Source organism: Sphaeramia orbicularis, chromosome 22, assembly GCF_902148855.1.
Source record: "Sphaeramia orbicularis chromosome 22, fSphaOr1.1, whole genome shotgun sequence".
NCBI lineage: Eukaryota > Metazoa > Chordata > Actinopteri > Kurtiformes > Apogonidae > Sphaeramia > Sphaeramia orbicularis.
This window is the reverse complement of record NC_043978.1, coordinates 6,809,089-6,836,667: the sequence shown is the minus strand read 5'-3', so window position 1 is coordinate 6,836,667 and position 27,579 is coordinate 6,809,089. Positions and strand designations below refer to the sequence as shown.

Here is a 27,579-nt window from a genome sequence, read left to right as displayed (position 1 = left end):
GTGGTCTTTTATTGTGAAAGTCCGTTCCGGATGTTCGTGTGACGTCGTATGCGTGCTTTACGCCGGTCCGTGCGTGCCTCAGTTCGCTCTGACTCCGCGGTGAAGCCGCTGCATTTCTTCTTCTGCGGCAGAGAAATGAGATGTGGAGCCGCGGAACCGGAGCCTGCGACCTGGATCAGCCCAGAATCACAAGCAGAACCGGAGCCGGACCCTGGACAGTTGCACCCCGTAGCACGGCTCGGCTCGGCTCACAGACGGCATGACAGCGGCGGCGGCGCAGCTCCGGTAGTCCGCTGAAGCAGCAGTTAGCCGCGCAGCTAACGCGATGAACGCGGACGGCGGAGGCGGAACCATCCGCAGCCGCATCAAGAACCTGCTCCGGTCCCCGTCAATCAAATTGAGGAGGCGGAGCGGCGCCGCGCGGCACAAAGAGGACCTGAGCGACAAGGTGAGCACGCGCACTGCGCCGTGTTCTGTTAACGGCGGAGAAGGAGACCCGGAATCTGAATGAAGGAATGTCTGCTGTTTGTATTGTGTTTATTGGTTTGTTGTTTTCATTGTGTTTGGTTTATGTTAATCAGTTACCTGAGATATAATCAATTTTCTGTAGCTCATTGATCTAATGATCAAGCATTATTATTATTATTATTATTATTATTATTATTATTATTATTATTATTATTATTATTATTGTTGTTATTATTATTGTTATTATTATTGTAACTGTGTTCCAGTGGTTGGACCAGTTGAACAGGTTTGGTCCAGTTCTCTTTAAACCTGCAGTAAAAGTAAAATCAGTTGAATGATGACGATAAAGTGATTATTGATCCTTTTCAGAGGCTTCTGTCTTTTTCTAGTCGATCTCATTGATTTTTTTGTCCAAATCGATGTTGTTTCATCCGTTATTTCTGTTTCATAGATTCTGTTTAATTGAGTCTGTGTTTGGAGACATGAGGACGTCTGTCCATCTGTGTCCACGTCTGTCATCTGTGTCCATGTTTGGTCCTGGTCTAGGTCCAGGTGTGTTTATATGTGTAGATTTGAGACTCCACAGGTCACATGACCCATTGTCCCGTGGGTTCTTCTGATGTGGATCCACCATGGATCTGCATCAGTCCACCTGCTGGTCCAGAATCCTGTTGACATGGATCTGCATCAGTCCACCTGCTGGTCCAGAGTCCTGTTGACATGGATCCGCATCAGTCCACCTGCTGGTTCAGAGTCCTGTTGACACATGGACCAGTTTGACAGAAGAACTTGAAACCGGATCTGAACAAACATCTGAAACATGTTCAGAGTCCGGTTCGACCGGTTTAACTTCGTCACAGAGACGAAAACTGAGATGAAGCAGTCACATGACCCTGGGCCTGGACCAGGACCAGGACCTAGAGGTTCTGAGTTCTCTGGTTTTAAGGAGGTGATGTCTTTAAACCCATCTTAGATCCAGGTCCAGAATCTGACCTGTTCTGTTGTGAAGAGGTTCTGGTTTGTAACTAAGCTGCATTAAGATGACAACAAGGACAGAGCGCTGGTGTTTACGAGTCCCCTGAATGCGTCCTTCAGCCTCTTGGATCTCACACTTGAAAACTGTGCTTTGAGCCTGTTTTATTTTTAGGTCCAGTTCAGTTCTGTTGGACCTGGACAGAGACCAGCTCCTGTAGGTCAGAGTCTGAAACAGGATCAGGGTTAGTTTAGAACAGGGGTGTCAAACTCAGATCCTCGAGGGCCGGTATCCTGCATGTTTTAGATGTTTCCCTCTTCCATCACACCTGGAAGCCATTACATCGTTATCAGGCTTCTGCAGAGCATGATAATGATCTGATCATTAATTGAACCAGGTTTGGAAGGAAGAGGGAAAAATCTAAAACATGCAGGATACCGGCCCTCGAGGACCGGAGTTTGACACCTGTGGTTTAGAACATTTCAGATGTCCCACATAGGGTCTGTCTTTGATCAACACGTCCACTTCCCTGATACCGGTCTGGGTCTGATACCGGTCTGGACCTGAAACCGGTCTGGGCCTGATTCTGGTCTGGGCCTGATACCGATCTGGGTCTGATACCGGTCTGAGTCTGATACTGATCTGGGTCTGATACCGGTCTGGACCTGATACCGGTCTGGACCTGATACCAGTCTGGACCTGTTTCAGTTCATCCAGGTCTAACCATGTGGTACAACGTGTCCTCACAGACTGAGGTTAAAGTGGATCAGGTTTGTTCTGGATCAGGACTTCATCAAAGGGCAGAGTCTGGATCAGCCAGACTTCCTGCTGGTTTTTGTGGTTCTGGTTCAGTTCTGTTCAGTTTCTCAGATGGATTCATGTATTAATTACTAAGACCCAGGGGTGTGGATCCATGGTCCAGGTCCTGTGTCCTGGTCCTGGTCCTGGTCCAGATCCAGGTCCTGGTCCAGGTCTTCAGTATAAGTAGGAGGTCTTAATCCAGTGAAACATAAAGAGTTTGTTTCTCTGGAGTTGTGTCATATGATGAGAAGAGACGGAGCAGAACACGCTAACGCTAACAGACTAAAGCTAACAAGCTAATGCTTACAGCTGTGCTAACAGGCTGATTATAACAGGCTAATGGGACAGATTCAGGTCTCAGGTTTCACAGCAGAGATGTGACTGGACTGGAGGTCAGAGGTCATCTTCGTCAGAATGGAGGAGGAAGTAAGACTGAGTTTAAATCCACAGGTTGAACCTGTTTATTGGAGCTGGACTCCTTCTAGACTGAACTAGGGTGTGTTTGTCATGTGACCCACAGTCATGGGATCATGTGACCCTGGTGGTTTTCATGGGACCATGTGACCCTGGTGGTTTTCATGGGACCATGTGACCCTGGTGGTTTTCCTGCTCTTTGCTCTTGTCTGGTGTTATTTCTGTCTCGCTGTTTGGATTAAAGTTCATGTGAGTCGTCACGGAGATGCTCAGATGAAAACTATGAAAATAAAGAAGAAACGACGTGAACGTTCACAGAAACCGGTCCAAACAGATCCAGATTGGTCTGGTTCTGGTTTTACTCTGATCTGGTCTCGTGTTTCAGGGACATTTTTGCTTCTGGTGTTAACTGAACTCACTGTTGATCTCTGATCTCTGACCCCCAGGTGACGCTGGAGAAGGTTCTGGGGATCACGGCTGCAGGAAACCGGGCCCTGGCCTCGGACCCTCGGACCGGACTGGTGGCATACCCTGCAGGGTGAGTGTGACACAGGTTAACCCGGCAGACCGGGTCCAGGATCTGGTTCTGTTGATCATCTCAGGAGGTTCTGGCTCCAGGTTCTGGTTTCTGGACTTGATGGGTTCAATATGGTAGGTTCCAAACTCCGCCCCCTTCACTGCGTCGACGCCCACGGGACTCAATTTGACACTTTAACATTATAGAAATCATGATGTGGACACACCCAGAGGGGACGTGTCTGAAGTGATCTGATTGGTTCTTATCAGTCACTGTGTACCCCTCCCTCCCTGATTGGTTCAGGCGTCGTTGGATTCAGGTTTTTATTCCGTCGTCACCTGATCCTGGTCACATGATGTATATTTCAGTTATGGATGGGTTTTAGAACCCAGTAGTTTCATCAGATGTGATGTCTGGTACCGCCGTGGTACAGTACCACTGCAGTACGGTACTATGGTGGTACCGCAGTGGTACCGCCGTGATACCGCCGTGTTCAGATTCTTGTGTTGGTCTGTGTCCAGGGGAATGTGATCCGTGTTCTGTCGCCACCGGCGCCGTTTCAGACTCGAGGACTTTAACGACTAATGACATGATGAGATTAAAGGATTAAACGTGTCATGTTTCTTCACATGATGGCGTCCACCAGTCCATGTTGGTCTGACCCATGGTCACATGACCCACGGTCAGGGTCCTCAGGGGGTCCAACATACGGCCCACATCCCAGAACTGGACGCCAACGGGTCCGACCCCCCCACGGGAAGAATTTATGAAACACCAAAATGACACTGAAGATGGATGGTGTTGAACTGATGTCAGTTCTGGTTCCACATTCAGACCAGTGGGTTCTAAAGTGGGTCAGAACCAGATCAGTCCTCATAATAACCAATAATAACAATGACTAATGTTTGTTTTAGTGGAAGAAGGAAACGAATGTGAACCTGAAACATCCAAAGAAAATCCAGTGCAGTTTGATCATCATGTTGTTCAACCAGAACAGATTCTGGTTCGACCTGTTTGGGATCAGATGGGCTGAATGTGGAACCTTGTGTGGGTTCTACAGGGTCCTGTTCTGGGTCCGTGGACCCCTCAGGGTTCAGTTTGCGGGTCTGTGGGGTCAGGAGTCAGGGTGGGTTCTGGTCCTCTGAGGTCATGTGTCTGCCCTCTGGGTGAGTCCAGTCCAGTGGAATGATGGGAATGTCTGAGGGCTGCACACGCCCACGCTGGGCGGAGCCTGGCCTCCTACTGGACAAGCCTGGCCTCCTATGGGAGGAGCCTGGCCTCCTATTGGACGAGGCCTTGGTCACACCAAGTCCAGATTTAACGGATGAAGAGACGGACATTCAAGAGAAAGAGAAAGAAAAGGAGGTCAGTGGGTCAGCGAAGAAAGAAAAGCACAGAACAAAGAGGAGGAGGAAGAAGAAGAGGAGGAGAAACTCCCTCCTGACTGAATCCATCAGATTAAACTCGTATAAACTCACTGTTTTTATATTATGTCTATTTATTTTATTTTTAAGCCAGAGCCGAGTACTGCTGGTGCAGGGCCTATTGAGTCTGCAGTGGGCGCATTGGGACGAAATCTCCAGTGACACGGTCGCTTTTCTCCACTTTCTCCACTCTCACACATATTCACATTCACGGCACTGAGACCTTTAAGAACATGTACATGACATGTGCACAAACCACATATTTACACCTGCTTAGAATGAATGGGAGTCAATGGGAGACACCCACTCAGGGTCAGTCACGCGGGTGTAAGTGCACGACACGTGACATCTGACCCCACAGACACGTGGGGGACCTTGAGAGCTTTCAAATAAGGCCAAATATGTGGTTGCCATGGAAACGGCTATATTGTTCCTGTTCAGATTTTTTTTTTTTTTTTTTCCCTTCTCCTGCGCTTTGAGCTCAAATTTGACCCCCTAAACATTTACAAAAACTCACCAAAATTCAGAAGTGCGAAAAATTGAATTTACAGATATCTACAGTTTTGCAGTTATCAGTAAAGAAATGCACCCCCTTGAAAAGTGGAAATACATTACGCCAGTGGGACCATGTCCAACATAAAGTTTGTCGTAGAGCCATGAAAATTGGTACACAGATTCTTCATCAGGAGACAAACAAAAAATATTATAATGGCCATGCCCCTAAACCAACCGGAAGTCGGCCATATTGGATTGAAATTTCCAAAATGCTGAGTCAGCGTTTTCGCTGACGTATTTTAACCATCTCCTCCTTGGGTGTTTGGCCAAATGAGCTCAAAATTGGTGTACGGTGTCTAGAGAAGTGGGGAAACAAAAGGTAGCCAAATTTTTGGGATCGGTGTCACCGTTTTTGTGTGACAAGCTTGCGAACTTTGCAAAGTTTTTTCAAAAATTTACCATTACAAAAATGGTATGGCTCAGACATACGAACACCAATTTGGCTCAAATTTCAAACAGACGTCTATCTCCCAGGCCTACAGCCATTTGTTGAAGGAAATTTTAATTTCGCACTATAGCACCCCCTACAAATGTACATTTGCGAAAATGACATCAGTTCGGACATATGAACACCAATTTGGCTCAAACTTGAATCAGTTGTCAATCTCCCAGGCCTACAGCAATTTATTGGAAGAAATTAAAATTTTGCACTATATAGCCCCCTACAAAGTTACCTTTACAAAAATTGCTTCAGCTTGGACATACAATCAACAATTTGGCTCAAATTTCACTCAGACGTCTATCTCACAGGCCTACACCCATTCATCTGAAAAATTTGAAATTTGGCTCCATAGCGCCCCCTACATATTTAATTTTACTAAAATTGTTTCAGCTTGGACAAACGATCACCTATTTGGCTCAAATTTGAATCAGATGTCAATCTCCGAGGCCTACACCCATTTATCAAAATAAATTGCCATTTCGCTCTATAGCGCCCCCTACAAATTTACCTTTAAGAAAATTGCATCAGTTTGGACATACAAACACCGATTTGGCTCAAATTTGACTGAGTGGTACATCTCACAGGCCTACACCCATTCAATGGAAGAAATGGAATTTTGGCTGCATAGCGCCCCCTACAGATTTACTTATACAAAAATTTCTTTAGTTCAGACATACGAGCAAAGATTTCCCTCAAATTTGATTCACTTGTCAGTCTCACAGTCCTACATCCATTCATCAGAAGGACATTAAATTTGGTTCTAGAGCGCCACCTGCTGAATGATGGACATACCTGTACTGGACGTGGCGAGGGTCTTTCAATGCCGCTTGCAACTTTAATTATTGTTTGGTTTTTGTCTCATTTTCAGATCAAACTGAAAGTGATTGAACGTCTTTTCTGTCGTTTTATGCAGTTTTTGAAAATAAAAACATGTAGGATTAAAGCTGTGGTCCAGACCACTGCCCCCCACCTCCACCCTCCAGACCGCAGCCCCCCCCGCACCCTCCAGACTAATACCCCTATCCCCAGACCACTGCCCCAGACCACTGCCCCCCACCCTCCAGACCACCGTCCCCCCCATCCTCCAGACCACTGCCCCCCACCCTCCAGACCACTGCCCCCACCCTTCAGACCACCACCCCTCCACCCTCCAGACCACTGTCCCCTCCCCCACCTTTCAGACCATTGCCCCCCTCACCCTTCAGACCACTGCCCCCCCCCCCCCCCCATGTGACCTGGGTCACATGCCTCTGTTCTGTATCATGTCATTACAGTGTGGGCCGGTCAGGTGTAGCTCCGCCCACTCTGCAGATCTCAGCTGCTGCATTGCAGATGTGGATGGGGTGGGGGGTGGGGGTGTCTGAACACAACAGAGGACTTCATGGTCCAAACACAGACTGAACCTGAATCCAACTGCATCCATTAAATACAGAAAAGAAACTAGTTCTGCTGGTGTCATTCAGTCCGGTTCCGTTAGTCCGGTTCCACTTTCCTTGTATTCCCCTGTGTGTGTGTTTTCTTAAAGGGGTGGGTCCAGGTCCAGGTTTCGTCACCTTCTGTTGTTTCATTTCAGTCTCATGTAACGTGTCCTTAAATGGGTCGGGACCCGGTCGGACCCACAGACCCGGTCCCTGGTGGTCTGATCTAGTCTGGTCACGGTGGTCTGGGCTGGTCCTGGTGGTCTGGTCTTGGTGGTCTGGTCCTGGTGGTCTGGTCTGGTCCTGGCGTTCTGGTCTGGTCCTGGCGGTCTGGTCTTGGTGGTCTGGTCCTGGTGGTCTGGTCTGGTCCTGGTGGTTCTTGTCCTGGTGGTCTGGTCTGGTTTGGTCTGGTGGTTCTGGTCCTGGTGGTTCTGGTCCCTGGTGGTCGGGTCTGGTCCTAATGGTTGTGGTTCTGATCCACCAGGTCCTGGTCCTGGTGGTCTGGTCCTGGTGGTTCTTGTCCTGGTGGTCTGGTCCTGGTGGTCTGGTCTGAATCTGGTCCTGGTGGTTCTGGTCCTGGTGGTCTGGTCTGGTCCTGGTGGTTCTGGTCCTGGTAGTCTGGTCCTGGCGTTTGTGTTCCTGGTGGTCTGGCCCTTGTGGTTCTGGTTCTGGTGTTTGTGGTCCTGGTGTCTGATGGGTGTGAATGGGGTCATGTGACGCCTGTGGTCAGAGTCACATGATCCAAACGTCCTGGTTTTTCTTCTTCTTCTGTGTCTGAAACTCACACCTGACGCCTGCAGCGCTGTGTTCTGATTGGACTCAGAGATGGAGATGATGTCATAGCCTGGAGGAGATGATCACCGGTGGAGAACAGAGCACCTGAACGCAACTCGACACAACAACAGAATGGAATACAACAACAACACAATAAATACACACAGCAACAACAACAATACAATAAACACACAAACAACACAATAAACACACACAACAACAACAGCACAATAAACACACACAACACAATAAACACACACAACAACAACAGCACAATAAACACACACAACACAATAAACACACACAACAACAGCAACAATACAATAAACACACAACAACAACAGCACAATAAACACACACAACAACAATACAATAAACACACAAACAACACAATAAACACACACAACAACAGCACAATAAACACACAACACAATAAACACACACAACAACAACAACAATACAATAAACACACAACAACAACAGCACAATAAACACACACAACAACAACACAATAAACACATACAACAACACAATAAACACTCCAATAACACAATAAACACATACAACAACACAATTAACACACACAACAACACAATAAACACACGCAACAACACAATAAACACAACAACACAAACACAACAACACAATAAACACACACAACACAGTAAACACACAACAAAACAATAAACACACACAACAACAACACAATAAACACAACACAATAAACACATACTATGATCGAACATGTCGTTGTTTGTTGTGAATAAACATCCTTTCATTCTGTTTTTCTCCAAGGAGAAACTGAAGAAACAGGTCAAAGGTCAGCAAAGAAACATACAACAAACAAACAAACACAACACACAAACACACACACAGACAAACTGAAGAACCAGAATCAGCTGATGTTTGTGTTTGTGTTGAACTAATGACTCACAGACGACAACCATTCAGTTTAATGAAACTGGGACAAAAAACACAAACAACCACTGGTTTGTTTGTTTTCATGCAAATGTAGATGTTTATTTGTTTACTGTTGTTTGTTGCCAGGCAGATGTTGTTTATCTCTTTACTGTTTGTTGTCAGGCAGGTGTTGTTTATTTGTTTACTGTTTGTTTTCAGGCAGGTGTTTATTTGTTTACTGTTTGTTGTCAGGCAGGTGTTTATTTGTTTACTGTTGGTTTTCAGGCAGATGTTTATTTGTTTACTGTTTTTCAGGCTGGTGTTTATTTGTTTACTGTTGTTTGTTGTCAGTCAAGTGTTTATTTGTTTACTGTTTGTTTTCAGGCAGGTGGTTATTTGTTTACTGTTGTTTGTTTTCAGTCAGGTGTTTATTTGTTTACTGTTTGTTTTCAGTCAGGTGTTTATTTGTTTACTGTTTGTTTTCAGGCAGGTGTTTATTTGTTTACTGTTGTTTGTTTTCAGGCAGGTGTTGTTTATTTGTTTACTGTTTGTTTTCAGGCAGGTGTTTATTTGTTTACTGTTGTTGGTTTTCAGGTGTGTCGTCGTCCTTCTGAATCCACGGAAAAACAAACAGCATCACATCTTCAACAGCTCCAGGTAAAGACGTCGGCCGATCAGCTCTAAGGCTCCACCCCCTTTACCATAACCAGACATGTACAGGACTCGTGGCTGAAACAACTCCAACTCCCATGATTCATAGTCACAGAACAAACAGAATCAGTGAAGAAATAATACACAAGGGTTTCACATCAGTTGGAAATAAAACCACCCAGTGTTTAAATAACACCACCCAGTGTTGAAATGACGTCAAATCCAACTGATATTGAATCAATAAACACAGTGTCATCGATCAGGACAATCAATGTGGAAATGATTGACAGGTCTGTCGTTGAACGCCGCCTCGTCCTTGTGTGTGTGTGTTTTCAGGAAAGCCATTACGACGCTGGCCTTTTCTCCAGACGGAAAATATGTGGTTACAGGGGAGGTGAGTCCACCGAGGGGGAACTAAGTAACTAAGTAAATAAGTAACTAACAGGAGAGGTGAGTCCACCGAGGGGGAACTAAGTAACTAAGGAACTGAGTAACCAAGTAACTAACAGGAGAGGTGAGTCCACCGAGGAGGAACTAAGTAACTAAGTAAATAAGTAACTAAGTAACTAACAGGAGAGGTGAGTCCACCGAGGGGGAACTAAGTAACTAAGGAACTGAGTGACCAAGTAACTAACAGGAGAGGTGAGTCCACCGAGGGGGAACTAAGTAACTAAGTAAATAAGTAAATAAGTAACTAACAGGAGAGGTGAGTCCACCGAGGGGGAACTAAGTAACTAAGTAACTAACAGGAGAGATGAGTCTACCAAGGGGGAACTAAGGAACTAAGTAACTGAGTTACTAAGTAACTAGGTGAGTCCACCGAGGGGTAACTAAGGAACTAAGTAACTAGGTGAGTCCACCAAGGGGTAACTAAGGAACTAAGTAACTAAGTAATTAGGTGAGTCCACCAAGGAGTAACTGAGGAACTAAGGAACAAGGTGAGTCCACCGAGGGGGAACTAAGGAACTAGGTAACTAAGTAACCAGGTGAGTCCACCAAGGGGTAACTGGGGAACTAAGGAACTAACAGGAGAGGTGAGTCCACCAAGTAGGTAACTAAATAACTAGGTGAGTCCACCAAGGGGTAACTAAGGAACTAGGTAACTAAGGAACTAAGTAACTAGGTGAGTCCACCAAGGGGTAACTAAGGAACTAAGTAACTAGGTGAGCCCACCAAGGGGTAACTAAGGAACTAGGTAACTAAGGAAATAAGTAACTAAGTAACTAGGTGAGTCCACCAAGGGGTAACTGAGAAACTAAGGAACTAGGTAACTAAGTAACTAGGTGAGTCCACCAAGGGGTAACTAAGGAACTAGGTAACTAAGTAACTAGGTGAGTCAACCAAAGGGTAACTGAGGAACAAGGGAACTAAAGAACTTGGCAACTAAGTAAGTAACTAAGTAATTAGGTAACTAAGTAACTAACTAAGTAATTAGGTAAGTAAGCAACTAACTAAGTAATTAGATATTTAAGTAACTAAGTAAGAAAGTAAATAAGAAAAACATGGAGAAACTCTGGACCTGGCTTAGTCTGGATGTATGGAACAAGCTCAGGTCTGCATGAATCCGGTCTGGGTTCAGGCCCCTGTAGATGTGAGTCCAGTCTGGATTCAGGTCCCTGTAGATGTGAGTCCAGTCTGGATTCAGGTCCCTGTAGATGTGAGTCCTGGTCTGGGTTCAGGTCCCTGTAGATGTGAGTCCTGGTCTGGGTTCAGGTCCTGGTCTGGTCCTCCTCCTCAGAGCGGACACATGCCGGCGGTCCGGGTCTGGGACTGGTCAGAGCGTCTCCAGGTGTCAGAGCTGCAGGAGCATAAGTACGGCGTGGCCTGTGTGGCCTTTTCACCCAATGGGAAGTACATCGTCAGCGTTGGATACCAGCACGACATGATGGTCAACGTCTGGAATTGGAAGGTAACTGCCCAGCAAACCCACCCACTAAACCCATCAAACCCACCTGTCAAACCCACCCATCAAATCCCCCCATCAAACCTATTAAACCCACCCGTCAAACCCATCAAGCCCACCCGTCAAACTGACATTAGTCCTGATGTTTTTTGGATGTTTATTTTTAATGTTTTTAAACGTTTTTCAGATGTTTATTTTTAACGTTTTTCAGATGATTTTCGGATATTTATTTTTAATCTTTTTCAGATGTTTATTTTTAATGTTTTTCAATGTTTTTCGGATGTTTAGTTTTAAAATTTTTAAGCGTTTTTCGGATGTTTATTTTTAATGTTTTTCAGATGATTTTCGGATGTTTATTTTTAATGTTTTTCGGATCTTCGTGAACTAAGTCAGACTTCATCTAATCCTGAATTAAACCTAAACTCAGACCAAAGCCTCAGTCTGAGTCTAATCCTCTGTTTATACATTAAACTGCTTTTTGAAGGTGTCAGTGAACACACCGTGAGACATTCAGGTGACGCTCTGCTGAGTCTGAATTTTACTGGTGTTTACCGTCAAACAGCAGCCGGCGCCTTTGAACAGGTCATCGGACCGGTCGATGCTGACCTTTGACCTTTAGTCGTTTTGTGTCTGTCAGAAAAACGTGGTCGTGGCGGCGAACAAGGTGTCAAGTAAAGTGACCGCCGTCTCCTTCTCCGACGACAGCTCCTACTTCGTAACCGCGGGAAACCGCCACGTCAAGTTCTGGTACCTGGACCACGCCAAGACCTCAAAGGTGACTGGACACCCTGATTGGTCACATATTTGATCCCAGGTTTATTTACATGGTCCCCTGACTCTGAGCTGAGCACGTGTCACTCATTATCCCTCCATCTGCTGTTGCTCCGCCCCCATCTCCAGGTGAACGCCACCGTGCCGCTCCTGGGGCGTTCAGGGCTGCTGGGAGAACTCAGGAACAACTTCTTCAGTGACGTGGCATGTGGGCGGGGCCGACAGGCGTCCTCCACCTTCTGCATCACCTCCTCCGGTCTGCTGTGCGAGTTCAATGACCGCCGCCTCCTCGACAAATGGGTGGAGCTACGGGTGAGTGAGTGACAGGGATGCCAGGGTTATGGACAGGGCTGTGAGTGGGGCTATGGGCAGGTGTGGCTTATTGTGACCAATGGGATGGAAGTCTGAATGATATTCACGTTAACTCTGGTTCATCTTTAAACGTGTTGTTGTTCTGTTTGTTTTTGTTGCTTCCTGTGCAGAGACTTGACTCCACCTCCGTAAGTCGTCATGTGACCATGACTCATTTCAGCCGCCGATCAATTATTAGTCATTTATGTTGTCTGCTCGAGAACATACATATAAACATTGTTTGGTTCTGATTATCACCACTGAGTGGACTGACCCTCACACGCCCACCTCCCCCCCACCCACCCATCGGTCGGTTTCACAGAACACCAGTGTCATTCAGTACCATATTACAACAGTACTATGATACTATGGTAGTGTGGTACTATAGTACCACGGTACTAGCACCATGGTACCATAGTGCCATAGTACCGTGGTGGTACTGTGGTACTATGGTGCTAGTACCACAGTGCCGCGGTGGTACTATAGTATAGTATAGTGCCACATAGTGGTGCCACAGTACCACTGTGGTACCATAGTACCACTGTGGTACCATAGTACCATGGTACTATAGTGTCACAGTACTGTGACACTATAGTACCGTGGTACCACAGTACCTTGGTTATGTGGATCACGTCCTTCACGTTTTCACTCATTATTTTTGTATTTCATAAACTATAAATGTTTCTGGTAAAAAATGATAAAAAACAGATTCTGCCGACAGTTCAACATCTGAGATGATTTGAACAAGGTCCGCAGCCCATCTCATCTGGTCCGGTTCTGGTCCAGTCCGGTTCTGGTCCAGTCCGGTCCGGTCCGGTGCTGGTCAGGTCTCTCCTGGTCTGGTCTGGTACAGTCCGGTTCTGCTCTGGTCTCTCCTGGTCCAGTCCGATTCTGGTCCGGTCTCTCCTGGTCCGGTCCGGTCTGGTCCGGTTCTAGTCCGGGCTGACCCGTGTCCCTGTGTCCTCAGGCATCCCAGGCCACCTGTCTGTCCGTCACTGAGGAGCTGATCTTCTGTGGTTGCTCAGATGGGACGGTCCGCGCCTTCAGCCCCGTCAACCTGCACTTTCTGTGCACTTTGCCCCGCCCACACTGTCTGGGGACGGACATCGCCAACATGGTGGACGCCAGGTAACGTTCAGATGGCGTGGATCTACGCAGGTCACGTGACTTCTGTCTTTACTTACACTCATTCATTCTGAGGTCAGCTGACCACCGTCACCGTTGAAATTGACACATTAACTCCATTCAGTCCAAGGCGTCTGTGTCTTTACCCACGATGCCCCTGGGTGTCTGTCTGTGTCCTCAGTCAGCTGTTCTGCTGCCGGTCCGAGGCCCGTTACCCGGATACGGTGGCCGTGACCTACGACCCCTCCAACCACTGGCTGTCGTGTGTCTACAACGACCACAGCATTTACGTGTGGGACGTCCACGACCTCCGCGACCCCCGGAGGGCGGGGAAACTGTACTCTGCGCTGTACCACTCGTCATGTGTGTGGAGCCTGGAGGTCAGTGTCGGTCCCACAATGTACCTGTGCTCCAGGTCAAAGGTCACTAGATGAATGTGTGTGCGTGTGTGTGTACGTTGGTGCAGGTTTATCCAGAGGAACCAGGAGGAGAACCACGTCTGCCCTGCGGTTCCTTCCTCAGCTGTTCCTCTGACAACACCATCCGCCTGTGGAACATGGACGGGCATGGCGTCCTCAAACGCAACATCCTGAGCCACGTAAGAGGAAACGCACCCAGAACACGCCACCAGTATCTTAATACACCGCCGGTACCTGAACGCACCACCGATACTTGAACACACCATCGATACCTGAACGCACCATCTAGACCTGAACGCACCATCTAGACCTGAACACGCCACTGATACCTGAATGCACCACCGATACCTGAATGCACCATTGAGAGCTGACTGCACCACTAATACCTGAACACACTACTGACATCTGAACATGCCACTGATACATACCTGAACACACCACCGATACCTGAACACACCATCTAGACCTGAACGCACCATTGAGAGCTGAATGCACCACAGATACCTGAACACACCATCGATACCTGAACGCACCATTGAGAGCTGAATGCACCACTAATACCTGAACACACCACTGACACCTGAACATGCCACTGATACATACATACCTGAACGCACCACCGATACCTGAACACACCATCTAGACCTGAACGCACCATCTAGACCTGAACACGCCACTGATACCTGAACACACCACCAATACTTGAACACACCATCGATACCTGAACACACCATTGAGAGCTGAATGCACCACTGATACCTGAACACACCACTGACACCTGAACATGCCACTGATACCTGAACGCACCACCGATACCTGAACACACCATCTAGACCTGAACGCACCATCTAGACCTGAACACGCCACTGATACCTGAATGCACTACCGATACCTGAACACACCATCTAGACCTGAACGCACCATCTAGACCTGAACACGCCACCGATACCTGAATGCACCACCGATACCTGAACACACCATCTAGACCTGAACACAACATCTAGATCTGAATGCACCACTGATACCTGAACACACCACCAATACCTGACCACATCACTGATACCTGAACACACTGCCGGTACCTGATTGCACCACCGGTACCTGAACGCACTACCGAAACCTGAATGCACCACAGATACTTGAACACAGTGCTGGTACCTGAACATACCACCATTATCTGAACACACCACTGATAATTGAACATACCACGGTACCTGAACACACCACCTCACACCTCCTCTCTGACCTCTGACCCCTCAGGACCTGCAGAAGGTCATCTACGTGGACGACAACGTCACGACCCTCCTGGACGTTGAGTCGGTCGCTGTCTCCGGGGGCAACGCAGAGAAGGCGGTGCCGTTGGGTTCGGAGGGGCAGCAGGCCGACCCGTCCCGACCCGGAATCCGGACCCTGAAGGTCAGCCCCGACGGACAGCACCTGGCCTCCGGAGACCGCACGGGGGTCCTGAGGGTCCACGACCTGGACTCTATGGAGGAGATCCTGAACGTCCAGGCCCACGACTCCGAGATCCTGTGTCTGGAGTTCTCCAAACTGGACACAGGTACAGACGGACCCAGGACCAGGACCGCGGTTCACACAGAACCCGATCCTTCTAGGTGGTTCTTCCATGTTTGTGTTCTAACACGTGATGACACATGATCCACGTAGTTCAACACAACAGACAATGATGACACAACGATGACACAAACGCACACCAGACCCGTTTCCCACGATGCCTCAGTGTCAGACTCTGCCCTTCAGCAAGGCAGTGCCGACCGCACTACAGCGGGAGGACGACAAAAAGCATACAACACAAAAAGCACACAACACAAAGGAGGGATTTACAGCTGACGACAAAACCAACAGAACACACACATACACAAAACACAGACACGCACACACACACACACACACACACAGAGAAACACACACAGACACACACATGGTGAACTCAGGTTTATGAGTCCATTCTGTTGACGCGGCAACGACAAGAATGTAGAGGCTCGTAAACGCACACAACTACACAACAGACACACAATGATACAACAGACACAAACAGGAGTGACTCCTATGTGTCTATATTTGTTTGTTTGTTTGTGTGATTAATGTGGTTTTGTTCAAACCCAGTGAATATGTAATGTGTCTCTGGTCCTGGTTCTGATCCCAGTTTGGGTTTTGTTGGTGGTTTTCGTTCAGGTCCTGGTTCTGATCTCTGTCATGATTCTGATCTCTGTCCTTCTTCTGGTCCTGGTTCTGATACCTGTCCTGATTCTGATGCCTGTCCTGATTCTGATCCCTGTCCTTGTTCTGGTCCTGGTTCTGGTCCCTGTCCTTGTTCTGATCCCGGTTCTGGTTCTGGTCCTGGTTCTGGTCCCTGTCCTGGTTCTGGTCCTGGTTCTGACACCTGTCCTGTTTCTAATCCCTGTCCTGGTTCTGATCCCGGTTCTGGTTCTGATCCCTGTCCTGGTTCTGTTCCCTGTCCTGGTCCTGGTTCTGTTCCCTGTCCTGTTTCTGATCCCTGTCCTGGTCCTGGTTCTGATCCTAGTTCTGGTCCTGGTTCTGGTCCCTGTCCTTGTTCTGGTCCTGTTTCTGATCCCTGTCCTGGTCCTGGTTCTGATGCTGGTTCTGATCCCTGTCCTGGTTCTAATACTGGTTCTGGTCCTGGTTCTGATCCCGGGTCTGGTCCTGGTTCTGATCCCAGTTCTGGTTCTGTGTTGCAGGTCTGGGTCTGTTGGCCTCAGCCAGTCGGGACCGTCTGATCCACGTGCTGGACGCTCAGAGGGACTACAGTCTGGTTCAGACGCTAGATGAACACTCGTCGTCCATCACCGCTGTCCGCTTCGCCGGTCAGTCTGTGACCTTTGACCTCTGGGCCTTCATGTTGTCATGGTAACAGCATCTAACCTGTGCTTTGTGTCCAACAGCCAACGAAGGCAAAGTGAGGATGATCAGCTGTGGAGCCGACAAGAGCGTGTACTTCAGAACAGCCCAGCAGGTACCAGAACCGGAACTGAGTCTAGGACCAGGAGCAGAACCAGAACTAAGTGTAGGACCAGGAGTAGGAGTAGAACCAGAACCAGGAGCAGAACTAAGTCTAGGACCAGGAGTAGAACCAGAACCAGGACCAGAACCAAGTCTAGAACCAGGAGTAGAACCAAGTCTAGAACCAGGACCAGAACTAAGTCTAGGACCAGGAGTAGAACTAGGACCAGAACTAAGTCTACGACCAGGACCAGAACCAGAACTAAGTCTAGAACCAGGACCGGAACTAAGTCTAGGACTAGGAGCAGAACCAGAACCAGAACTAAATCTAGGACCAGGAGTAGAACCAAGTCTAGAACCAGGAGCAGAACCAAGTCTAGGACCAGGAACAGAACCAGGAGCAGAACAAAGTCTAGAACCAGGAGCAGAACTAAGTCTAGGACCAGGAGTAGAACTAGAACCAGAACTAAGTCTAGGACAGGAGCAGAACTAAGTCTAGAACCAGGAGCAGAACCAGGACCAGAACTAAGTCTAGGACCAGGAGTAGAATTAGGACCAGAACTAAGTCTAGAACCAGAACTAGAACCAGGACCAGAACTAACTCTAGGACCAGAACTAGAATCAGGACCAGAACTAGTACCAGAACCAGAACTAGTACCAGAACCAGAACTAGTACTAGAACCAGGAACATAACTAAGTCTAGGACCAGAACCAGAACTAGTACTAGAACCAGGACCAGAGCCAGAACTAGTATGAGAACCAGGACCAGAACTAGAACTAGAACCAGTACCAGAACTAGAACCAGGACCAAAACTAGAACCAGAACTAGTACCAGGACCAGAACTAGTACCAAAACCAGGACCAGAACTAGTACAAGAGCCAGGAACAGAACTAGTACAAGAGCCAGGAACAGAACTAGTACCAAAACCAGGACCAGAACTAGTACAAGAGCCAGGAACAGAACTAGTACCAGAACCAGGACCAGAACTATAACCACACCTGCAGAATGAGTTTGTTCCATACCTTAAAATAAGTCTCATTTGGTTGTAGACCAGGATGTTCTGGTTCAGCAGGGATCTAGAACAGTAGATCCAGTAGAACCTCTTCAGAACTGGTTCTGTGTCAACCCGGTCTTCGTAGTTTATTTGCGTTGTGGTTTTAATTGACCCGTGTCCCGTCCTCAGACCGCTGACGGCCTTCAGTTCACCCGAACGCATCACGCCGTCAGGAAGACCACACTCTACGACATGGACGTGGAACCAACCCGGAAGTACGCGGCAGTGGGCTGTCAGGACCGCAGCATCAGGTACCGCCCACACGCACATGACCCAGCATCAGGTACTGCCCACACGCACATGACCCAGAATGCAACAGGAGAAGGGTTTGTTTTAGACATGCGAGCGTCTGGTCTGTAGGAGGAGCCCCGGACCTGGACCCAGAACCGGACCTGGACCCACAACTGGACTCAGACGCGCTCCCAGTGCCAGACCTGTACCCAGAAGTGGACTCAGATCCAGACCTAGAACCAGACCTGTACCCAGAACTGGACTCAGATCCAGACCTAGAACCAGACCTGAACCCAGACCCAGACCTGGACTCAGACTCACACCTGGACCTGGACCCATACCTGGACCCAGAACCGGACCCGGACCCAGAACCGGATCCGGACCTGGACTCAGAACTGGACCCAGACGTGCTCCCAGAACTAGACCTGGGCCCAGACCCAGACCTGGATCCAGACCTAGAACCAGACCTGGACCTAGACCCAGACCTGGACCTGGACCCGGACCTGGACCCAGAACTGGACCCAGACGTGCTCCCAAAACCAGACCTAGAACCAGACCCAGACCCAGACCTGGACTCAGACTCACATCTGGACCTGGACTGGACCTGGACCTCCAGTTCCGCATCTAAACGAGTCATTCCGTGCGCAGTCTAAATGGGTTCAGTCTAATGCTGGTCAATTTCCATCTGGGTTTAATTCCTGGGCTGAGTTGTGTGTGGGCTCAGACTAACCCCTGCTGGTTGTAGACAGAACTGCAGCCTCTGTCAGGAACTGGTTCAGAACCATCACATCCTGAACAGGTTAGGGTTCAGGTTCTGAAACACGTTCCTAAAGTTCTCCTAGATCATGTGACCAGTGAGAACCTCCTGAGTGGGTGTCGGCTCAGGTGCAGGTTCACCAGGAAAACAGAACAGACACGATGCGTTTATGACCTGAATGTATGAATGATGAAGATGGTGATGATGATGGTGGTTCTGTCTTGGTCCTCCAGGATCTTCAACATCAGTAATGGGAAACAGAAGAAGGTCTACAAAGGTTCTCAGGGTGAAGATGGAACCCTCATAAAGGTTAGAACCAACTACAAGAACAAGAACAGGAACAGCAGTTAGTGGGACTGACACCACCTCCTCCTTCTCCTCCTCCTTTTCCTCCTCCTCTTCCTCCTCCTGCTCTTCCTTCTCCTTCTCCTCCTCTTCCTTCTCCTACTCTTCCTCCTCTTCTTCCTCTTCCTCTTTTTCCTCCTCCTCCTCCTCCTCAGGTTCAGATTGATCCTTCTGGTCTCTTCATTGCCTCCTCCTGTTCAGATAAGAACATCAGTATATTTGATTTCTACTCCGGTGAATGCGTCGCCTCCATGTTTGGACACTCAGGTCAGTCACATGCTTCAGTCACATGCTTCAGTCACATGGTTCATACCTGTAGGTGAAGGTATGGTTCTGTTTTCCAGAGATTGTCACAGGTCTGAAGTTCAGCAGCGACTGTCGTCACCTGATCAGCGTGTCCGGAGACAGGTGGGTTTGGTCTGGTCTGGTTACCTCCGCCAAGGAGGTTATGTTTTTGCCAGGGTTTGTTTGTTTGTCTGTCTGTCTGTCTGTTTGTCTGTCCGTTAGTGTGCAACATAACTCAAAAAGTTATGGACAGATTTGGATGAAATTTTCAGGGTTTGTTGGAAATGGGATAAGGAACAAATGATTAAATTTTGGTGGGGATCGGGGGTGGGGGGGCGTTGGTTTGTCTGTCTGTCCGTGTGCAAGATAACTCAAAAAGTTATGGACGAATTTGGATGAAAATTTCAGGAAATGTAGATACTGGCACAAGGAACAAATGATTACATTTTGGTGGTGATCGGGGGGGCACTAATATGCCTTGGCGGAGGTCTGTGCTCTCCGAGTGCTTTTCTACTTTAGTCTGGTTTGGTTTGGGTTGTTTTTTTACTTTTTTATTTAGTTTTGCTTATACAAATATACAAGGCGTTTTCCATCCTTAAACAGATCTAATTAAACATGACAGATCTGAAAACATGGAGATATGGATTAGAAGATGATTATAAGACAGCGTCTATCCCTCTCTCTCACCCCCCCCCCTCGCTTTCTCACTCTCCCGCCCTGTCTCTTTGCCCCCCCGCTCCAGTTGTATCTTCGTCTGGCGTCTCAGTCCAGAGCTGACCATCAGGATGAGGCAGCGGCTCGCCGACCTCCGACCTCCGTCCGGCGTCACACCACACTCCCAGAATGCACCTCAGCCCAGAGTCAGGTCAGTGTGAGTTTGGACCAGAGTGGGCGTGGTCAGGTCAGTGTAGGTTTGGACCTGAATAGAAGCTGAGCCTCAGACATATGATCTGTTATTCAATACATGATGATCTAAACATTTATCTCTACATAAAAAGCGAAGTCAAATGTTCGTTGAATCCACGTTGACGTGACGAAAACCGGACGACTGTGACGCTTTTGTGTTGATAGCGAAGCGTCATCGCCTCGAGTCGTCGTCATGTCGTCTGACAGCGACAAAGACGAGGAAGAGGAGGAGGAGCTCGTCTGTCCTTATACAGTCACGGCAGGAAGCCTGGAGGAAGAGGCGGGGACAGGTCTGTTACCGTGGTTACGTTAGATGGCACAGTTACACCAACCAACCAGGATGAAGGATCATGACATCCTTGTGTGTCTGTTTTTATTCCTGCAGGAATATGTGATGAAAAGGATGAGAGTCTGGACGGCAGGAAGGTGAATGAGATCCGGTCAAACCTGAATGAGTTTAAAGCATGTAGAGTAAATTCAGTCCTCGACCACCGGAGGGCGCCACACACCACCTGGAAAAATGCTAGAAATTACCTGGAACGCCTCAAAAAGCATTGATTTATGCCTTAGCTAGCACTGTCAGGAACCATGAGTAACAACTGATCCACACGGTCCACTTTTAGAACACAGTCTAACCTCAGGGTCTGACCACTGGAGGGCACCACCGATTACCAGTAAAAAGTGCTAAAATGACCTGAAACAGCTGTAGGAGCACTTACTTATGCCTTAACAATAAGCTGGAAAACGCCCCCCTCCTCCCCCAAACTGGACCCCCCCCACTGCACCTACAAATTCTGTCCATAAAAAAGAATCAGTGACAAAGGGGAGCCCTGGAGTCCAACCCACACCACGAACAAAGCTGACTTAGTACCAGCAGGTGGACCCAGCTCTGGTTCTGGTCATACTAGGACCTACAGGCTCAGAGCAGCGGGTCATGAACCCCATACTCAGGCAGTACCCCCCACAGGACATCCTGAGGGACACGGTTGAATGCCTTCCAGATCCCCAAACCACTGGATTGGATGAGCAAACTCCCATGAACCCTCTAGGAGCCTGTAGAGCATCAAGAGCTGGTCCCGGGTTCCACGACCAGGTCGAAAACAGCATTGTTCCTCTGGAATCCTGGGTTTGATTATCGGATGGACTCTCCTCTCCAGTAGCCTGGGATAGGCCTTCCCAGGGAGGCTGAGGAGTGTGATCGAGTGTGATAGTTGGACCATATTCTCTGGTCCCCCTTCTTAAAAAGAGGAACCACCACCCCAGTCTGCCAGTCCAGAGGTACTGTCCCTGTCCTCTACGTGATATTGAATAGGCGTGTCAACCAAGACAGCCACACAACATCCAGAGCTTTATGGAAATCAGGACGGATCTCATCCACCCCTGGAGCTTGGCCACCAAGGAGTTGTCCAACTACCTTGGAGACCTCAGCTTGGGTGATGGACCAGCCCGCCCCTGAGTCCCAATGCTATGCTTCCACCACAGAAGGTGTGAAGGCCGGGTTTAGGAGGTCCTCAAAGTATTCCTTCCACCGCCCGACAATGTCCCCAGTTGACATCAGCAGAACTCCGTCACCGCCATAAACAGTGTTTGTTTGCTTCCCCCTCTGAGTTGCCTGACAGTTTGCCAGAACTTCTTCTCGGCCAACCTGAAGTCAAGCTCCATGGCCTTAACAAACTCCTCCCACGCCTGGGTTTTTGCCTTGGCAACTGCCAAAGCTGCGGCCCGCCTAGCCTGCTGGTACGTGTCAGCTGCCTCAGGAGTCCCAGACCACCAGGGCCTCTATACTTGGCTGACACTCAACCCACAATGCACTGGACCCATATGGCTCCTTCTGCAGGTGGAGGTCCCACAGGAGGAAGGACCCATGTTGCTCCCTCTGGCTGTGCCTGGCCAGCCTCCTTTATTTAGGAGCATTTCTTAATGCACTAGCAATTAGTTAGAACTCGTAAGAACTATTTGTGAAAACTAGTGAAATGTGATCATTGTCAGAGCCCATATTTATCCACTGGACACCACCACCGACTCCCTGAAAAGTTCTAGATGTAACCTTACACTAGTCAAACCACCATGGCCATTTTTGGAGCACGTACTACTTAACCCTCAGAAGTCATCATTAACACCCTAAAAAACTGCTAGAAAAACAGAACACGACAAATGCATTAATGTTCAACTAATCAACACATTTTAATTAAATATGAACACCCATTTAAAGTCACAGAATGTAGAACATAGTCTTACTACAATCACCAGAGGGTGCTGAGAGTCGTCTGATAAAGAAATGTTAAAAATAACCTCAACACATCAAGGAAGTTATTAAAGTCTTAGCAGTTAGCTAGAAGTCTGAAGAACCATTTGTGGAAACTCATCCAAAGTCAGTGCTTTTGTAGGACGTACCTGCTACCACCAGAGGGCGCTGCCTGAAAAGTGGATTTCTAATAGTTGCATTTTTTCTGTTTGGAGGAGTCGGGAGGTCGACTGCCTCGTCGTCGCTGGTCCAGGAGGACCTGCAGCGCAGATAGCGTCCTAATGGTCAAGTCCATGTTGGACCTCCGACTCCTGGACTCATACTGTGCTGACAAACCGGAGGAACATCACGAAGAGGACGAGGTGACCAGAGCGCAACTGAGCGTTACTTCCTGTTGCCTAAATGACGTGAACATGGCAGGATTCTCACCTTTACTAAACCTCTACCAGGTGAAGCCACGCCCCTCTGAGGGTAAGACGTCCCCCTGCAGCTCCAGAGGGAGGGGCCAGGCCATGGAGGCAGAACTGCACAAGACCACTCGGGAGCTGGGGAGCACTGTGAGTCTGCAGGTCACCACAGGATGGGTAAGAAGAACAAGAAATGGCGAAAGTCATTTAAAAACATTTGGACAGGGTTTTTGTCTGAAGCTCTTTGTGTCAGAGGAACAGGTTTGTTTCTGCTTCCTGCAGGTTATCAGTCCTCTAACACATTAGCACCTTAATGCTGCAAGTTTTAATCAACATTAAGTTCTTATCCAGTTGAAATATTGATTAAAACTCGTTTCATTAATTAACATTAGCTTGTTCATTAGTTAGCCAATTCACCTGGATACGTCTCAGTAGATACTCACGTGTCCATTGTGTTCATGGGTTTTTAGATTCTTTTTTTTTTTTACAATGTCAGGAAACCAGGAGTGGACACGCCCCAATGGTCAAACCACACCCACAACCTAAACTGTGTTGTGTATTCAGATTTTTCCATCTATATTAAATCTAAACTCATGCAGATAATTCTGTCCTGTATGTGTTAAGAGTCACCAAGACACCAATCAAAGGTAAAAGTCCATGCTCATCTGTCGAGATGATGTGTGAATCTTTCTTTGCAGGTTGATGACGATGAGACGAGGACCAATGAGAGGCCAGGCTTCATCCTGCTATCCAATCAGAGCCCAGAACGGGAGAATCCTGTCCTGTATCCTGACCAATGGGAGGACAGAGTGAGCCTGGCAGGATGGTAAGACCTGCTTCTGGATTTGAAAAAAGGTCGGCAGATTCACCTGATAGTGCCACACCCATTGAAGCCCCGCCCCTTCCTGTCTGTCAGTGAGTTCCAGGTGAAGGAAGTGCGTCCATCTGTGTCAGGTGATCAACAGGACAAACCAAGTCCCGACAGCGGCTGCTCTCTGGGCTTCAACTCCAGACTGTCCAGTCCAGACCGACGTCCAGCAGGAGACGGTGAGACCAGACTTGGGTTTAACTCTGGTTTAACTCTGTAGATTGAACTGTGACCTTCTTCGTTCTGGTCCCAGACTCTGAGCTTCTCAGTGTGGATGGAAACTCCTCTGAGCTAGAAATGGAGGAGGATGAGGAGGAGGAACCAAGAGTGGCGGCAGGGGGAGGACGAGCGTCATCTCAGCTGGTACCGCAGACCCCAGACCAGGAGGCATTTCTGAAGGAGCACTTTGGGACTCTGGCCGACCTCAACGCCTCAGGTAAGAAACACACCTGTCCAAAGACCATGACCAGAACCTGTGGCTCCACATCAAATAATGTGTCCCATGTGTTGACAGGAAGTCCAAGCCGAGGGTCTCACAGCTCCTCAGAAAGTCTCAGCATCTCCTCTAGGTTTTTGTCCCAGAATCCACCAGGAAGGTAAAGATCACCCAAACATGTTTCAGATCCTGACCTGGTTCGGATCCAGATCCTGTTCTCACCCTGCTCTTGTGCTGTCCTCAGTCGAGCTGTGGTTCCTCTTCCGTGTCGGACCGCCGGAGGGGGGTCAGAGGTCAAAGCTCGGCCCCTGGTCTCCGAGGTCCGGCCTCTGATGGAGCAGAAACAGAATGAGGACCGGCAGCAGGGTACAGGGCAGATCCAGAACCATGTGGATCAGGAAGAAGCCCCCCAGGTCCCCCGTCCCTCCTCCCTGAAGAAAAAGATCCACGAGTCCAAGAGGAGCCAGGGTCCGACAGCCAGAGCCGCCGCCATGCACCTGAACTCCTCAAGTGGACTCAGGAAGACCCAGTCAGTCCAGAGCCTGCTGATGGAGACCAGTAAGTCCAGAACTCAGAAACCCCGCCCCAGCTCTCAACCCCTGAAACCCTGCCCCAGTCTTCATTCACTTGATGTCTCTGTCTCTTTCAGGTGACTCCGCCTCCCAAACATCCAGAGACCACCCTCCTCAGATGCTCCTCCTCCCTCAACGTCCTACCACCCTACCCTCCTCTCCCAGACGTCTCCTAACCGCAGCCCCGCCTCCTGGGAAACCTAGCCCCGCCTCCCTGAGGTCCCCTCACCAAGAGGTCACCACTCCCTCTGTCCTCAGCTACGCCCCCTCCTCAGCCCCCCCCCCCTCTGTCCTCATGACACCTAGGAAGTCTTCCTCTTTGTCCTCGACGCTGTCTCGGTCCTACATGAGTCCGACCGCCTCCTCCATGGCCAAGATGTCGCGCTCTGTTTCCGTGGGCGACGGTCTCAATGACCCCCCCGCTGACGAACCCCTTCCTGCTCCTCCTCCTCCTCCTGTCGCTGTGGTGACCTCAAACACAGCCGCTGTCGTCCCCGTTGTTGTCTCTCCTTCCTCCTCCGCAGCTTTGACTCACGGGAACCATGGTAACCAGGCAGGTCGGGTCCTCCAGGCTCGCGTTCCCGGCAGCAGCAGGCCGCTTCCTGACAAACCCACACTTGCCTCCTTCTCGCCCTCCGCCAGAACCAATGGTGCTGCCACTGCTGCCGGGTTGTCTTCATCCTCCTCTTCATCATCTACGACGACTCATCCTCCTCCAGTGTCTGTCTCCCCTCTGACCCCACCCCCAAAGGAGGAGGAGCCTCAGACTCCTGCAGGCAGCGGTGTGGACGACTCAGGTTCAGACTCCTCCTCTTGCTCCTTTCATCTGTGGTTTCCCCCCTCACCTTCATCCTCCTCCTCATCTTCCTCTCAGGTTCAGACTCCTCCTCTTGCTCCTCCTCCTCCTCATCCTCCTCTCCTCCGTCTGTAAGTGACATGTTCACTCCTTCATCCTGACTCTTCTTCATGGTTTCACCTGACGCCTCTGTTTACCATTTACTCAAACTGATCATGTGATCTGGGTCTCACCAGCCTTTGTCTCTGTTCATGCTCAGCTGTGACCGTCACCATGGAGACCTGCAGGGCTCTGACCAATGAGCTGCAGAACTGCTTCAGGAGAGCGACTCACCTGTACAGGAAGGTGAGTGTCACCTGGGCACTAGAACCCCACCTTTAACCCTCAGTCAGCTGATCACCTGCCTCCTCCTCCTCCTGCAGGTCAGCGCCGCCTCTGCCGACGACTCTGCCCCCGACCGGCATCAGATGGCCGTTGTCCTATCTGAGGCCTTCCAGGCCATGAGGGTGGAGCTGGACTCGCTGCCGCTCGGTGCCCCGGGCATGCTGGGAGTGGAAGGGGGTTTGGGGGGGTTGGGGGAGGTGAAGATGGCAGCGCTGTTGGAGGAGTACTCACTGCTCCTCCTACAGGCCGTCCAGAGGAGGCTCCCTGGCCCGACCAATTAGAGACCAGAGCATCCACCGAGGATTGACCAATCACAGACTATTTGACCCTCTGTCACCACCTGACTCTCTGTTCAGTTCCATCCTGATCTGGAATCAGCTGTTTGGAGACCAGAAGATCAGAACCAAACTAAACTGAACTAAACCAATCTAAACTAAACCAAACTGAACCAATCTAAACCGATCTAAACTAAACCAATCTAAATTAAACTGATCTAAAATGATCTAAACTGAACTAAAATGACCAACACTAAGTGAAGCAGCAGTGGTTGTCGAGGAGTCGCCCTCAACACACAAACACACAGGTTCAATTTTAACCTTTTATCAGAACCAGACCTGATGGTACTCCTCTTCTTCCTCCTCTTCTTCCTCCTCTTCTTCCTCTTCTTCCCCCTCTTCCTCCTCCTCCTCTTCCCCTTCTCTTTTTTTAGCTGCAGTTGTTTTTTACACTCCTGTTTTTATTGACTGTCTGTTGCTCTTTGATTGGCTGAACCAGCTCTGTTCAGTTCATCTGGACGATTATTATTATTATTATTATTATTATTATTATTATTATTATTATTATTATTATTATTATTATTGATCAGTGAAATGTGAACAAAGGACCACAATCGAGTCCAGATGTGAGCAGTCGAGTCCAGATGTGAACAGACTTTATTTTTCTCTTGATGTAAATGTTTTTGGGACAATGAGGACATTTGAGTTGGAGACACAAGAACCCTGACCATGAAGTCCTGATGGACCTGGACTTGATGGACCTGGATCTGATGGACCTGGACCTGATGGACATGGACTTGATGGATATGGACTTGATGGACTTGGGTCTGGGTCTGATGGACATGGACCTGGTAGGCATGGACCTGATGGACCTGGGTCTGGTGGACATGGACCTGATGGATATGGACTTGATGGACCTGAGTCTGGTGGACATGGACTGGTGGACCTGGATCTGGTGGACCTGGGTCTGGTGGACCTGGGTCTGTGTTTGTATTTACTGACCATCTGGACTTTTACACTGAACTGTTTTTTGCAGGAATTTAACTGTTTTTATCTCCGTTTTTAACTGTTTTTGACTCTGTTTTTGACACTAGTTGGAGTAAACTCGGGGGGTTTGTGGGTTCCATAG

At 48.7% G+C, this 27,579-nt stretch overlaps 1 protein-coding gene across 2 annotated transcripts; it reads left to right on the top strand.

Annotated features, from left to right (window-relative positions):
* The first annotated feature begins 37 nt into the window (after positions 1–37).
* Positions 38–26,750, top strand: mapkbp1 (mitogen-activated protein kinase binding protein 1). Of its 2 annotated transcripts, XM_030127208.1 has the most exons (31): positions 38–448; positions 3,103–3,194; positions 9,281–9,343; positions 9,674–9,731; positions 11,076–11,246; positions 11,878–12,015; positions 12,141–12,323; positions 12,494–12,511; positions 13,330–13,490; positions 13,669–13,867; positions 13,954–14,085; positions 15,167–15,467; positions 16,627–16,752; positions 16,831–16,901; positions 18,073–18,194; positions 19,165–19,240; positions 19,432–19,543; positions 19,621–19,684; positions 20,304–20,426; positions 20,633–20,757; positions 20,853–20,893; positions 22,928–23,074; positions 23,162–23,296; positions 23,818–23,945; positions 24,036–24,166; positions 24,241–24,423; positions 24,502–24,583; positions 24,668–24,981; positions 25,073–25,792; positions 26,051–26,136; positions 26,214–26,750. In XM_030127208.1, the coding sequence occupies exons 1-31, from the start codon at positions 326–328 to the stop codon at positions 26,454–26,456; spliced, it is 4,668 nt and encodes a 1,555-aa protein (XP_029983068.1). In that variant the 5' UTR covers positions 38–325; the 3' UTR covers positions 26,457–26,750. The 2 variants fall into 2 exon arrangements, with proteins under 2 accessions (XP_029983068.1, XP_029983069.1); XM_030127209.1 differs by lacking the exon at positions 12,494–12,511 and having other exon boundaries at positions 22,925–23,074.
* The last annotated feature ends 829 nt before the right edge of the window (positions 26,751–27,579 follow it).

Coding starts and splice junctions, on each gene's coding strand:
- mapkbp1 (XM_030127208.1), top strand. CDS start 326: ATGAACGCGGACGGCGGAGGCGGAACCATCCGCAGCCGCATCAAGAAC. Junction 14,086..15,166: donor AACGCAACATCCTGAGCCAC/GTAAGAGGAAAC, acceptor CTGACCCCTCAG/GACCTGCAGAAGGTCATCTA. Junction 25,793..26,050: donor CAGCGGTGTGGACGACTCAG/GTTCAGACTCCT, acceptor GTTCATGCTCAG/CTGTGACCGTCACCATGGAG.